This window comes from Motacilla alba, chromosome 18, assembly GCF_015832195.1.
Source record: "Motacilla alba alba isolate MOTALB_02 chromosome 18, Motacilla_alba_V1.0_pri, whole genome shotgun sequence".
NCBI lineage: Eukaryota > Metazoa > Chordata > Aves > Passeriformes > Motacillidae > Motacilla > Motacilla alba.
The window spans coordinates 5273645-5286658 of NC_052033.1; the positions used below are offsets into that span (position 1 = coordinate 5273645).

Genomic DNA, 13014 nt, shown 5'->3' on the forward strand with positions numbered 1-13014 from the left:
GTCTGGCAGAGCAGGCCCGTGACAATGTCTGTGTTCCCCCAGGTGAACGTGGCCATCAGGACCTCGCTGCAGAGCCTCAGGGAGAAGATTGAGCAGCTGAGGGAGCAGCTGCTGCGGGCGGTGTCCACACGGCAGATGTATCTGTGCCCAGCAGCCCTGCCCCTCTGGGCTGGGGCACCTGGAAACGTGCTGGGAAGTGTGCTGTGCAGAGTGTGCTGTGAAAAATGGGCTTAAAAGTGTGCTGTGCAGAGTGTGCTGTGAAAATGGGCTTAAAAGTGTGCTGTGCAGAGTGTGCTGTGCAGAGTGTGCTGTGAAAAATGGGCTTAAAAGTGTGCTGTGCAGAATGTGCTTAAAAGTGTGCTGTGCAGAGTGTGCTGTGAAAATGTGCTGTGCAAAATGTGCTGTGCAGAGTGTGCAGTGAAAATGTGCTTAAAAGTATGTTGTGCAAAGTGTCCTGTGCAAATCTGCTGTGCAGAGTGTGCAGTGAAAATGTGCTGTGCAAAGTGTGCAGTGAAAATGTGCTGTGCAAAATGTGCTTAAAAGTGTGCTGTACAAAGTGTGCTGTAAAAATCTGCTGTGCAGAGTGTGCTGTGCAGAGTGTGCTGTGCACAACGTGCTGCCAGCCCCTGCCACACGCTCTGGCTTTCCCCTCGTTCCCTCTGCAGGTCACTTGGTCACAGAGCGTTCTCTGTGCTGCTGTTGTCACTGTCAGGGCAGGAAGGGCTGAGCACCCCTGGGCTGCTGGGACGGAGCCTGGCTCTGGTCACCCCTGTGTCCCCATCCTTGCCAGGAGGGGCTGAGAGGAGCCTCAGGAGAGCTCTGAGGCACCTCAGGGTGCCCTGTGCTGTGTCAGCAGGGTCACTGGGCCAGCACTCAGCTGTCCAGGTGGGTTTCCTCTTGGCATTTTCCCTTGGCATTTCCTCCTGGCACTTTCTCTTGGCCAGGCATGCCAAGAGGAAGGAGGAAGCTTTGTTCAGGCTGGGGTGTCCTGGCTTTGGCTGACCCTGCAGCTGCGGGTTGATGGAAATGCTGCAGAGTGCACCTTGGGAAGAAGTCAGAGGTTTCCTGCTGGGGGTGTTAGCCCATGGCTAGACTGGAAAATGCTGGAAGAGTCAGGTTGGAGGGTCGCGGGTGTGTCCATCTCCCTGGAGGTGTCCAGGAGCAGTCTGGTTTGAGGCAGGAGCGTTTCATTTCAGCCTAGCACAGCAGAATCCCCTCCTGAGCTCCAGCCCTCCGTGCTGTGCTGGTGGCCAGGGCTGGAACTGCCAGGGGGTGTTTGGGCAGGCAGATGCTGCTGCTGTGGCTGAAAACACACACAAACCAGTTCAGCCAGTGCTGAAGCCACTCAGCAGCACCTGGGAGAGAGCTGAAGTCCCTCAGGGTGTCACTGAGGTTAATTTGAAACCCCAGAGCTCCCCTGTGACAGCACGGCTCTCCAGAGGCACTGTGGGAGCTGTTCCTCTGCTCTCCCGTGGCTCTGGGGTGCTCTGCTCATGAGCTGCAACTGGAAACAGACGCTCAAAGGAGAATTCTGGTTTTTCTGGGATCCCTTGGCTGGGAGCTGCTCCCCTGCTCTGTGTGAGGGGCCTGCAGTGATGTGAGGTGAGCTGATTTTAAAGGCTCTCCTCTCTTGGCCTGCCCTGGTGGTGACAGGGTAATTTGGAGCTCTTGTAGGAAATCTCCTCATTCCCTGAGCTTAACCTGTGCAGCACTGCTACCCTGTCAGTGCCCAGCAAATAAACCAAGAATGACTTTGCTTGGATTTTGGAGGGGAAATGCTATTCTTGATGCTAACTTGGAGGTAAATGTCCTTCCAGCTGTCTAATTACTTTGAGATGATGACATGAGGATCATGCTGTGGCCTGTATGAAACCTTTTGTTTCAGGTATGTAAAGATCAGAAACACATCTAGAATAACAGATTTCATTCAGAAATGTGTGACCAATCCTGTAAGTTCCTGGAGCCTTTTTTTTCAGTTAAAATCTTTGATTTTGATGATCAGGATGTCTGATTTATATTAAGAATGTACAACAAGTATTATTTTCTAGAATGAAATGAGAGCTTTGTGGTGTTTGTGAGCTTGGTCCTTAACCCAGAGCCATCAGCACACAGCTGGAGGGGGACAGGAGGCAGAACCTGGTGGACGAGCTCCTGACCCGGCACAGGCAGCTGGAGGCATCCTACAGGAATGAGGGCCCCGAGCCAGACGTGAGCAGGTATGGCACTGTCCCCTCAGACCCCAGGGCATTGAGCTTGGGGTGCATCTGGGGTGACAGCTGAGCTCATCTGAACCCACCTGGGCCCATCTGAACCCAGCTGAGCCCATCTGAACCCAGCTGAGCTCATCTGAACCCACCTGGGCCTATCTGAACCCAGCTGAGCTCATCTGAACTCACCTGAGCTCATTGGAACCCAGCTGGGCCCATCTGAACCCACCTGGGCCCATCTGAACCCACCTGGGCCCATCTGAACCCACCTGGGCCCATCCGAACCCACCTGGGCCCATCCGAACCCACCTGGCCTCATCTGAACCCACCTGGGCCCATCTGAACCCACCTGGGCCCATCTGAACCCACCTGGGCCCATCTGAACCCAGCTGAGCCCATCTGAACCCACCTGGGCCCATCTGAAACCACCTGGGCCCATCTGAACCCACCTGGGCCTATCTGAACCCACCTGGGCCTATCTGAACCCAACTGAGCCCAATACTCCATCTGGTGAATTCCCACCCCTTCCATGGTCTCCCTTGTGGGTCTGGTTTTCAGGGGTACAGGCAGAGACACCTCAGGGCCTGGGTCTTGTGCCAGGAAATCCAACTTTGCTCTCTTGCTTGAGCCTGGGCTGTGAGTGGGTCTGTGGGGAAGGGGCCTGGGGAGAGCTTGGAAGGAATTTGGAGGGACTTTGGAGGGATCTTGGAAGAGTGTTGGAAGGATCCTGACCGGTGCTGGCAGGAGCTGGTGTCAGGCACGGAGCCCCAGGCTCTGCAGGGCTCAGCTGCCGTTCCCAGCTCGGGGTCCCCCTGCAATCCCGGCAGATCCCGGCCCAGCTCTGGGGCTCTGGAGGCGGCAGAGCCCCCCTGGAATGTGCCTGGAGCTGCCCCTCAGCTTTGCCCCGCATTGGAGCACTCAGCGCCTGGGCTTTGCTGGAGCCGGGCGCTGGCGCCCGCCTGGCTTGTGCTGCTGTTCCGTGCCTGCTCCGGGCAGATGTGACAGCCCGCGGTGCCCGGGCCCCGCTGCTGCCAGCAGCCCTTCCTTTCGTTCCCTTCCTGCGCCGCCGGTCACGCGTTGGCTGCGCGGGGCCCGGGCTGGGAGCTCTGCCCTGGGATGGAGCTGCTTTCCGGCCGGTCAGCCCTCGCCGAGTTCCTCATCCCGGGGGAGCTGCTCCGAGGCTGTTTCTGGGGCGCAGGGCTGGCCCTTCGTGCTCTCGGGGCCGGTCCCCAGGGACAGCTGCTGCGGGACGCTCCCTGGCTGGGGACAGCGCTCCTGCCCTCCAGCCCTAAGGAAGCTGCCGCTGGAGCTGCCGGGGAAAGGGTGGCTGTCCGTGTGCCCCCCTCGAGCAGGGCCAGCTGCATTTCCTTTGGTGGCTGTCGGGGACAATGGCAGCGTCCCGTGCCCCTTTTCCCCCTTGGCAGAGTCTGAGCAGGCTGCTGGAGCAGGGGCTGCCGTGGGCAGAATTCCCAGGGTCTCGCTCCGTTCCAAAGGCAGAGCGGGGGAGCAGCCAGCACTGGGGACTCCCTGGGTGCCACAGGTCAGGCTCTGAGAGTATTGGAGCATTGCTGGAGACAGAGGAATGGCAACAGTCCCGCTCCTGTCTGAGCAGGTCTCAGGCTGCAGGAGTCCTGTCAGCCACCGGGGAATCAATGAATTACCTGCCCTTCCTTGGTGGCTCCTGGAATTCCTCAGAAATAGAGACAGCCTCTGGTGCCCGTGGGACACAAAGCCCCTCCAGGAAGAGCTACCCCGGGTACGTTTTGGAAGAGTTATGGACTCTTTTTTTCCTCAGTGTGGCTCGCCATTTTTCCTGTTGAACCCCTGCTGACAGATGGAAGGTGTTTCAGCCTGGATCCAAATGGGAATTTTCCCTCATGCCGAGCAGGCTTCAGTGCAGGAGTGCCCAGCTTCAGGTGTCAAATGCCTTTGGGAATCTGGCTGTTGTTTGTGGGGGGCAAACAAGAAAAGAAGGAAATGAGATCAACATTTGAAAGTGCCTCTGAAAGCCCCTCCTGGTGTCTTCCCTCCCTCCCAGTTCTGCTGGAGCCTCCTGGCTGCAGCTGCAGCATCCTGGGATGGGGGTGGCCTCAGTTCTGGGAGCAGAGGGAATTGTCCACCCAGGAGTGGACAGGATCACACCTGGGGGAGGGCTGGGGCAGGGTTCAGGGGGCTCTGTGGTCATGGCTGTCCCCCAGCCTCCTCAGGCCTTGGCACAGTGGGAGCAGAGAGCCCAGGCACAGGGAAATGGTGTCCAGGGCCACCAAAAAGGGTTCCCTGGAGCAGGGGAGCAGCAGGTCTTGTGCTGCTGGGGCTGGAGATCCTCTGCCAGCTGCAGGGAGTGCTGGAGGCCTCCCTTCAGGAGAGGTTCTTGTGAGGAAATCTCCACCTCGATGGTGCCTGGAGGGGATTTGGAAGTGCCTGTGCTCATGAGGCCTCTCATGGGTTTTTGGAGAGATACAGAGGGTTTCTATTTTGTATAGAAATTTGTTTTTATTAAAAAGTTGTTATATAGAATATTTGTATAGATTTTTTCCAAATGTCTGTATTTGAATAGAAGATTGGTTTATTTATTAGCTTGGAGCTTCCTGAAAATGCAGAGTGGGCACTGTAAGTGAGAGAACGCCCCAGTCCTGCAGCTCCCCTGAGGAGAGTGACCTGTGAAGCCGGGCTGGGCTGCCCTGGCTGCTTCAAAGAGCCCCTCTGTAGTTCAGGGACCGTTCAAGTGATCATCACCCAGCTGTCATATGACCCAGGTTTTGTTTGAGACTCAGTCTTGCTGATCAGCCTTGTGAAGCCCTAAGCCTCGATGTGTGGCCTTGGCCTGAAGTGCGCGCTGCTTGAGTAATCTAAGTGACTTGGGAGGTGTTCTCAGCATTATGGGTGAGACAAAAGACAAGCCCTCCCTTGTTAGGCAGTGACAGAGCTCCCTGATTTTAAACCCCATCACCTTTTGTGCTGGGGCACATCGCTGAGCCCTGTAATTAGTTAAGTCTGCTCCCCTCATCAAAAGGCGTCCCCGCGCTGCCGTGCTCCGCTGGGCTCCCCGGCTCTGCCTGATTAACTTGGAGGCCGTGGGTGGCTAATTGGATCAGCTTTAATCTTCACACCCGCCGGGGCAGGGCAGAGGCAGGAGGAAGTGGCGCTGTGTGCAGGGGAAGGTAGTTACCAAACATGTCACAAAGATTATTGTAACAGCACGCCCCTGGCCGTGACCCAGCCTCCAGGAGCGGGGCAGAGCACTGCTGCGAGGGAGAGAGGCAGAACCACAAATTATTGCAGATTTGCTTGCCTTGGCTGGTTTTGAGCAGGCAGGAATGGCCGTGCTGGTTTTAGCGAGCAGGGATTCCGTTCCTTCGCTTTGTTAGACAGCTCTGTCAGGTGCTGCTGCCCTGGGGTTTGTGTCCTTCTAATTGAGGTGAGCTGGGCGAGCTGCAGTGCTGGCTCCATCTCTGGCTTCTGTCGTGGTCACACGGCCGGTGCCGCTGGTGGGCCTGGGACATGAAAGGGATGTTTAATCCCCCGGAGCAGGGAGCAGAGCTGGCCGCTGTGGAAAGCTGCACCCCAGGTGTGTGTCAGGCTGTCTGGTCAAGCCTGACTGCCGGCCTCGATAACCACATGGAGTCACTGGAGGTGCAGGGCAGTGCAGAAGAATCCCAGCTCCTCTCTGGTGCTGCCCTGCACACCCCGCTGCTCGTGGCACAGCAGGGCTGCCTCTGCTTTGGGGTTCAGCGCCACTGGGGTGGTTAAGGGACATGCTGGCCTTTAGGAAAAGTGCTTTTTAGCCACTTTTATTAAAAAAGTGTTTTTCTATTTTTTCCTCTTTATTATTTTTCCTCTTTATTATTTTTTCTATATTTTCTATTTTCTCTCTTTTTCCTATTTTTCCTATTTTCCTCTTTTTTCTATTTATTTTCTTCTACTTTTCCCTATTTTTTCTAATTTTTCTATTTTTTTCCAATTTTTTCCCAATTTTTTTCTATTTTTTGTCTTTTTTTCCCCATTTTTTCCTATTTCCCCCCCCCCTTTTTTTTTTTTTCATTTTTTCCCCAGTTTATTTCTTCTCTTTATTTTTTCCTCCTTTTCATCCTGCCTTCCCCCGGGCCGGAGCGCGGTGCCCGCGCTGCCGCGGCCAGCGAGAGGAGCTGCAGGCTCTGCTGCGGGCTGATCTCCCAGCAGCGCTGCTCCATCCCGCGGCCAGGAGATGTCCCCAGCTGCCCGGGATTCCCGCAGGAGCCCCGGCCAGCTCCGGGCCGGGCTCGGGCCGCCTTCAGCGCCAGCAGGGCCCGGACCCTCTGCCCCCTGTCCCCGGGCACGGGGACCTCTGCCCGGGGCTGGGCACGCAGGGTGCCCGGCACAGGGGGCACCGGGCAGCGCCAGAGCAGCTCCTGCAGAGCAGCTGCACCAACCCTCGATGAGAAACACCAACACGGCTGCAGCATCCTCACCTGGGCCTGGCTGGAACTGAAATCACGGGGAACTGGAGAGGCCCGAAAAGCCCCCTCATTTCTCCTCTTTGTGGAATGCTTTGGGGAAGAGCAGGGAGAAGGTGAAATGGGGGTGGAATACAGAGCTGGAAGAAAGGAAAGCAGAAAGCAAAAGCTCCAACTTGTGAACATCTGGGGGAAGCAGCCTCACCATGCCTCCCCCCAAAGCTGGGCTGCAGTTCTGGGTTCAGGGGCTCCCAGTCTGTCCTGAGGTCTGTCCTGCAGCAGAAACCAGGGAAGAGCTGGAAGGCAGAAACCAGGAATCTGCTCCTGAGGAAATATTTGAGTGGGGTTTCATTTTACTGCTTGGATTTATGTGCCCTGGACATGGAAATCTTGTTTTCTGTGGTCACCAGGGAGGTGTCTGTAATGTGAACAATCTCAAGTCATAATTCTTTGAAAAGAAAACCCATTATTTAATTACCCTTTCATTTAGGAGTGTGTGTTCCCGGCTTGTTGCTCGGGCTGGTGCCAGAGTAGGAAATGCAGGAAGGGAGCTGTGTCCATCTGCAGCTCCCGAAATTCAGGAATGTTCTGGTTAGGTTTGGTCAGGATTGCAGGGAATTAAGTCCCATCTGATTTACATCTCTGTTTCCAAGCGGATCCTTCTGCTGTTTGAGGCTGTAGCAGTATTTTTGTGAGCTTGTTGTGCTTTGATCAGGTGGCAAATCCAGGAATAATGTGTATTCCCAGGAATGCTGTGTGCTCTACCTGCAAACAGCATTTTACATGGATTTATTATACAATCTGGGGATATTCATACAGCCTGTTTATCCCTGCAGCATGAACTCTGTCCTTCCTCACCAGCTCCAGCCTGTGAGGTGCATTTGTGCTCGGGGATTGCTTTTGGTGATCCCTGCTGGGGCTGCCCAGAGGGCTCAGCCCTGAGTGCTGCTGTCTGCAGGGGCAGAGCACACAGCCAGGGCTGGAAATCACTCCCTGGGACTCTTTGCAGGTCCAGCCTCATGGCAGGAGGGGCCAAGCGAGGCAGCACCAACCCCTGGCTCTTGGAAGAATCGGAGCAGACCAGAGGACTTGGCTTTGATGAGCTCAGGCAGCAGCAGAGAAGGATCATTGAAGGTACAAGAGCCTTTCTGGTAGTTTTGAGCATCTCTGGGGCTCTGAGAGGAGCTTTTGTTGGAACCTCAATACACCAGCCTGTGCTGGAGTTTTCTTCTTTACAGATGTCAAACACAGCAGCTCCAGGCAGCTGCCGCTTTCTGTGTTGGCAGCAGCAACATTGTGCTTGCAATGTTCTTACCTGGATGCAACTTCTTAAATTAAATTTTGGGGGTCCTGATTTTGCCCGTGTTCGTGGTTTTGGTGTGCAGTGTGATCACAAGTGTGATCACATACCCCTAGAGCCCCTAGAGTGCTGGCTCTAGGGGCCTTGTTGAACTGGGCAAGGTAAGAATTAGCTCCTCCAGAAAGGGTCTGCAGGGTTTGGCCCTCTGCACCCACAGGAGTCTCTGGGGGTGCTGGGGAAGCTCAGCCTGGGGAGCTCAGGTGGTTATGAGCCCATTTCCAGGCAATTCAAGCACTGAAGTGATGCAATGAAATCAGTCTCCAGGAAAAGCCTGCTTCACCCTGCCTGGGAGCAACTGGTGAGCAGCTCAGCAGAACGCCTGGTGCCCCAGGAGGGGCCTCAGCTGCGTTTTTAATTACACTGTAGGTAATTAACCTGAGGCTGCAGGAGCTGCTGAAGGGGAGGGTGTCCTGGCAGCCCACTTGGGCATCGCTGCTGTGCCCTGACCCTCTGCAGCTCCTCCTGTGCCACCCTGGCAGCTCTGGGCAGGGAGAGCTGCCCGTTTTGGCTGAGGGGTGCCCTGCAGGGCACAGGGGATGTGGTTCTTCAGCCAGCAGATCTGCAGAGCTCTGGGAGCACATCACCCTGGCACTGCCCTCGTGCCCTCAGCTCTCCCCACCCTCTGCGCCCTCTCGCAGCTTACAAAATCTCTTTGAATTCTTTGGTGTTTGCATCACCTGTTTTCTTTTATTCATGTTAAAAGTTGCTTGGAAAATTTAAAAAGGCTAATCTGGAGCTGGCCGTGTGTGCCAGAAAATCCCCTGCATTTATGATTGAGTAACAGCTAAATGTTAAATTCTTGGATTTTTTTTTTTTTTTTTGGATCCTCAGCAAAATGTCCCAGCCAGAGCAGAGAAATTATTTACCCATCATTCACATTATTTCAAGAGTACTGTTGCCATGAGGATTAATTTTCATGTTGTGTTCATGTGTTTTTCTTAAGACATTTTAGCCCTTTAAGCACAGAGTCGATTTTTTCCCTTCACTTCTACCTGTTTTATGTAGCCTGGCATTTCAGCAGCTTTTGGAAGTAATTGAATACGTTTTCCTGGTGCAGAACAAGATGCTGGACTGGATGCTCTTTCTTCAATCATATCCAGGCAGAAGCAGATGGGGCAGGAGATTGGCAATGAGCTGGACGAGCAGAACGGTAAGGACAGCGCCTCGCCTCAGTGGGGTTTGCTCTTTTCTCTCCTCACACACCTGCCCCCTGCCCGCAGAGCCAGCAGCTGGCACCGAGGGCTTGTGTTCAGCTGCAGAGTGCCCACCATGCCCTGGCTCTGCTGTGCCCAGCGCTGGGATCTTCCCCCCAGCCTGACCTTCGAGCAGAGGCGTCGGTGATTGCTGCTCCAAAGCACAGAATGCATGTTGTGCTCCATCTTCTGCCTTTTTCCGTTTCGTGACAGCTTTTATGTGGTGCAGGGCTCCACGTGAGCATTGTCATTGTGTGTCCTTCCTGGTCAGCTGAGCGGAGAAGTCTTGAGGCAGCAATGGAAGGAGAAGCACTGCATTGTTTGCTCCAAGTGGTTGGGTTTGGGAGGGTTTGTGGCAGTGGGTATAGCTCAAATTAAGTGTAATACTGAACCAGGAGAGCACCTAGCTCCTTCCAGAGGAGCCAGTGGCCGAGTGGAGCTGCTCTCCTGCAGTAATAAATAAATAAATAAATGTGCTGTGTTACCTCGCTGTGCACGTGGCGCGAGCTGGCCCTGCAGAGCAGATCCTCCAGTGCTCCTGACCTCTCCATCCCTTCCTCAGGCTGTGCTCAGGGCTCCTGACCTCTCCATCCTTTCCACCTGGAACAGCCCAGGGAAAGCCCTGGCCTTCATCCCTGCCCTGTGCTTCCCCACTCAGCAGGGCAGTGTCCTTTTCCTTGCTGAGAGCCCTGAAACCCAGCCCTGATTCCTGCTTCTTCCTGGGCTGCAGCTCTTTGGGAGCCTGGAGCCCCTCTGCTCAGAGTGAGGGGTTCCAAACCCGCAGCACTGCCACGAGTGGCTCAGATTGAGGGATCCCAGAGTCCCATTCCTGCTGCGAGGGGCTTCCAGAGTCCCATCCCTGCCGTGAGAGCTGCAGGGCAGCTTGGATTGAGGGTTCCAGAGTCCCATCACTGCCCTGAGAGGGTTCCAGAGTCCCTCATTGCCATGAGAGCTGCAGGGCAGCTTGGATTGAGGGTTCCAGAGTCCCTCATTGCCATGAGTGCTGCAGGGCAGCTCTGCTCTACAGCACACTGAGCAGGAGGGTGGATTTCTCCTGTTTGCCACGGCTAAACCCAGGAGGGATGGGAAATGCTCAGAATATGTCTTTGTTTATTAATCTTAGGGTTGTTAAGGAAGGGTTTGTGCAGCTGGGACAGACCATGCTCAGTGCTCTTGTCATATTTGGATCCTCTGCCTCGTGTGAGGAAAGGCATTTTCAATTAGGGGTCTCCTCTCATAGGTTCCTTTATTAATTGTTGCTTAAAAAGTCATATTAATTGCTTTTTTTTTCTCTAAATAGGAAACAGGTGGGAAGCATGAGCATGTTTATGGATTGTCTGTGAAACTTTGGTTTCTCCTCAGGAGAATACACAATCTGTGTCCCATTTCCCTGCTGGGGGTTGGGGATGGTTCCCCAAATTCTTACGTTTTTGGGACCCTGAAGGTTCTGTGTTTTGTGCCACTGCATTTTTGCCGGACTTCTAGCATCGAGACCTTGAGCTATCTGTGAAATGGCATATATTTAACCCTTCTTTTTACAAACCCTGCGGGTAGTGCTGGTGTCGTTTGTCTTAGTTACAAAGCCTCGAGCACACTGCGGTGTTTCCTTGGAGCTCCACCTTGAGCTCGAGGCAGCTCCTCCCGGAGGGGAGCTTTGCTGGGAGCAGGGAGTGCTGGGGCCTGGCGGCTGCCCAGAGCCCGTGTCCCAGCTGCCAGCCCTCTGGAGTGTCCCCAGGAGGGGCTGCAGCTGTGCAGAGGGAGCAGTCTGACTCTCCAGATGTGGGGCAGCTCACTCAGCGCTCGGCTCCATCCCTGCCAGGCCAGTGGAGCTCCCCTGTTTCCTGACTCCATGCAATCCCTTTTCCTGGCCTTTCTGGGCAGATGTGGGGGGGATAAGGTCAGCCACGTTGTTGTCACTGGCACCCTGGAGAAGCTGCAGTCCTTAGCAATATTTTCCAGGGGCCGTTTTCCCTGTGCACATCTTACTTCATGCCTGTGCTTAACCATGAGCAGACTTTGCTCAGGCTCTGTGCCAAGGTGGTGTCGCTGCTGCTGGCTCAGGCTGATGAGGATAACTGCCCTGTCATTTCCCCTCGCCTGGAATCCCTTTCCTTCCTGGTGCTGAGTGATAATGGCATCGTCTGCCTCGTGGGGAGGCAGGGGAAGTTCATCTTCATTAAGTGCTGCTTCAACATTTCTCTTTCCTGCAGTCAGACTTTCCATCAGAGCCCCTTTCTGTGGGAAGCTCCACTTCCCCTGCCTGGCTGCTGGGGATGTTCCCACCTTGTGCGGCTCAGGAGGTGCCTGCAGCTTGTGCTGCTGTTCAAATCAACCCCGGCTCCCTCCAGAAGCACTGATAGTGTGCGTTCCTGAATTGGGCTTTAGGGAGCTGGGCACTGATTTTCCAGACTTGTTCCTCAGTGTCGGGTCTCCTGCCCACCCAGGGACGCCAGATGTGGGGTTTCACCCCTGGATTGGGGTGACCCCAAAAGATGGAAAAGTCTCTCCTCCAACCCGTGCCTTCGAAGAAAGACTCAGCAGTCCTCTGTTGTCTGTTCTCAAGGTTGTTTATTGTTGGTTATCTAAAAGATTCTTTTCCTGAGCTGCTGTCCCCGTTCAGCAGCTCAGACAAAGGCACACTGCCCTCCCAAGGGCTGCTGCCATCTTTTATATCACACATTACGTGTTACATGTTTATGCTTTTCCCCCAATGCCTACTATCTATATTGAATGGTGACTTTCTACTCTAAACCAATCTGTGAGTGCCAACATCACCAAAGACATGGAGGCTGGGAAGGAGAAAGAAGGAGGACAGGGCACACCCAAATCCCTCCATCTTAGAACCCCTGACCCCCATGGACAAAACTTGGACCCCTTGGCTTAAAACCCCCCTGTACAGCACTCAGAAATCCTTCCTTTCACTTCGTGACTACTTCTACTACAATACCTAAACTTGTGTGTGTGGCTTGTAATTCTTCATGCAGAGTTGGTGATTTGCTCCACGGGCTAAGATCAAAACCCCACGTGTGTCTTTGGCTGCTGCCAGGGTCTCAGAGCCCCCTGCCAGCGGCTCTGGCCATCCAGGGCACCCAGAGGGATGTCCTGGGTTCCCACACTCGGGTCTGCCTTTTCCATCGCAAGGCTCTCTGGAGGAGTTCCCTGCCAGCTCTCCCGGGTGGCCAGAGGCGTTTCCCCCGGGTGCCAGCTGGTGTAGCTGTGCGTTTGCAGATGCACCAGGACCGGGGATCAGTTATGCACAGTTTACTCCTCACTTGCGACTGGCTTTGTGCTTGTTAAATGACTGCAAAGTGATTAAAGCCCGGGAGGGAGGTGCCTCGGTGCTGCTGGGGGGCAGGAGCAGGAGCAGGGCTGAAGTTCTGTCCCAGGGCATCCCTGGGGACAGCTGTGCCCATGGACCCAGGTGACACCAGGTGACACCAGCCTGCCTGAGCCCCACCCATCTCTGCAGGAACCTCTGGAGGCAGCAGGGGCTGCTCAGGTGGGTCCCTCCAGGCACAGAATGTTCTGGAAGAGCCCATTCCTCCCAGGGAACAGCCGGGGTGGGTGTTGGTGTGCTGAGCCCCGTCCTTGGCTCTCTCTGTGCAGCATCCAGTTTCAGTGGGGGTCTCTGGTGGCTCTGTGCTCAGGTTTCCACTGTAGCCCTGTCCTGCAGATTTTGTGGCTCTGCTCGGAGCTGATGGGGCTCTGCAAACCCCCCGAGCTGGGCATTTTGCACTGATGAGCCCAAGAGAAGCTGGGTACCAGGAGACATTGTTTTTTTCCAGCCCCAGGAGTCTGCTAGCTGTGGGGATTAGCAGAAG

General features: G+C 54.9%; 1 protein-coding gene across 1 annotated transcript in view; it reads left to right on the forward strand.

The window, feature by feature from the left end:
• The window catches only part of STX8 (syntaxin 8), an 81651-nt gene that overhangs the window by 3313 nt on the left and 65324 nt on the right, over positions 1-13014 (forward strand). Inside the window, exons 3-6 of the mRNA XM_038157084.1 lie at positions 43-137; positions 2106-2216; positions 7650-7774; positions 9058-9150. Coding sequence (XP_038013012.1) covers positions 43-137; positions 2106-2216; positions 7650-7774; positions 9058-9150 — 424 coding nt within the window. The remainder of the gene's footprint in view (positions 1-42; positions 138-2105; positions 2217-7649; positions 7775-9057; positions 9151-13014) is intronic.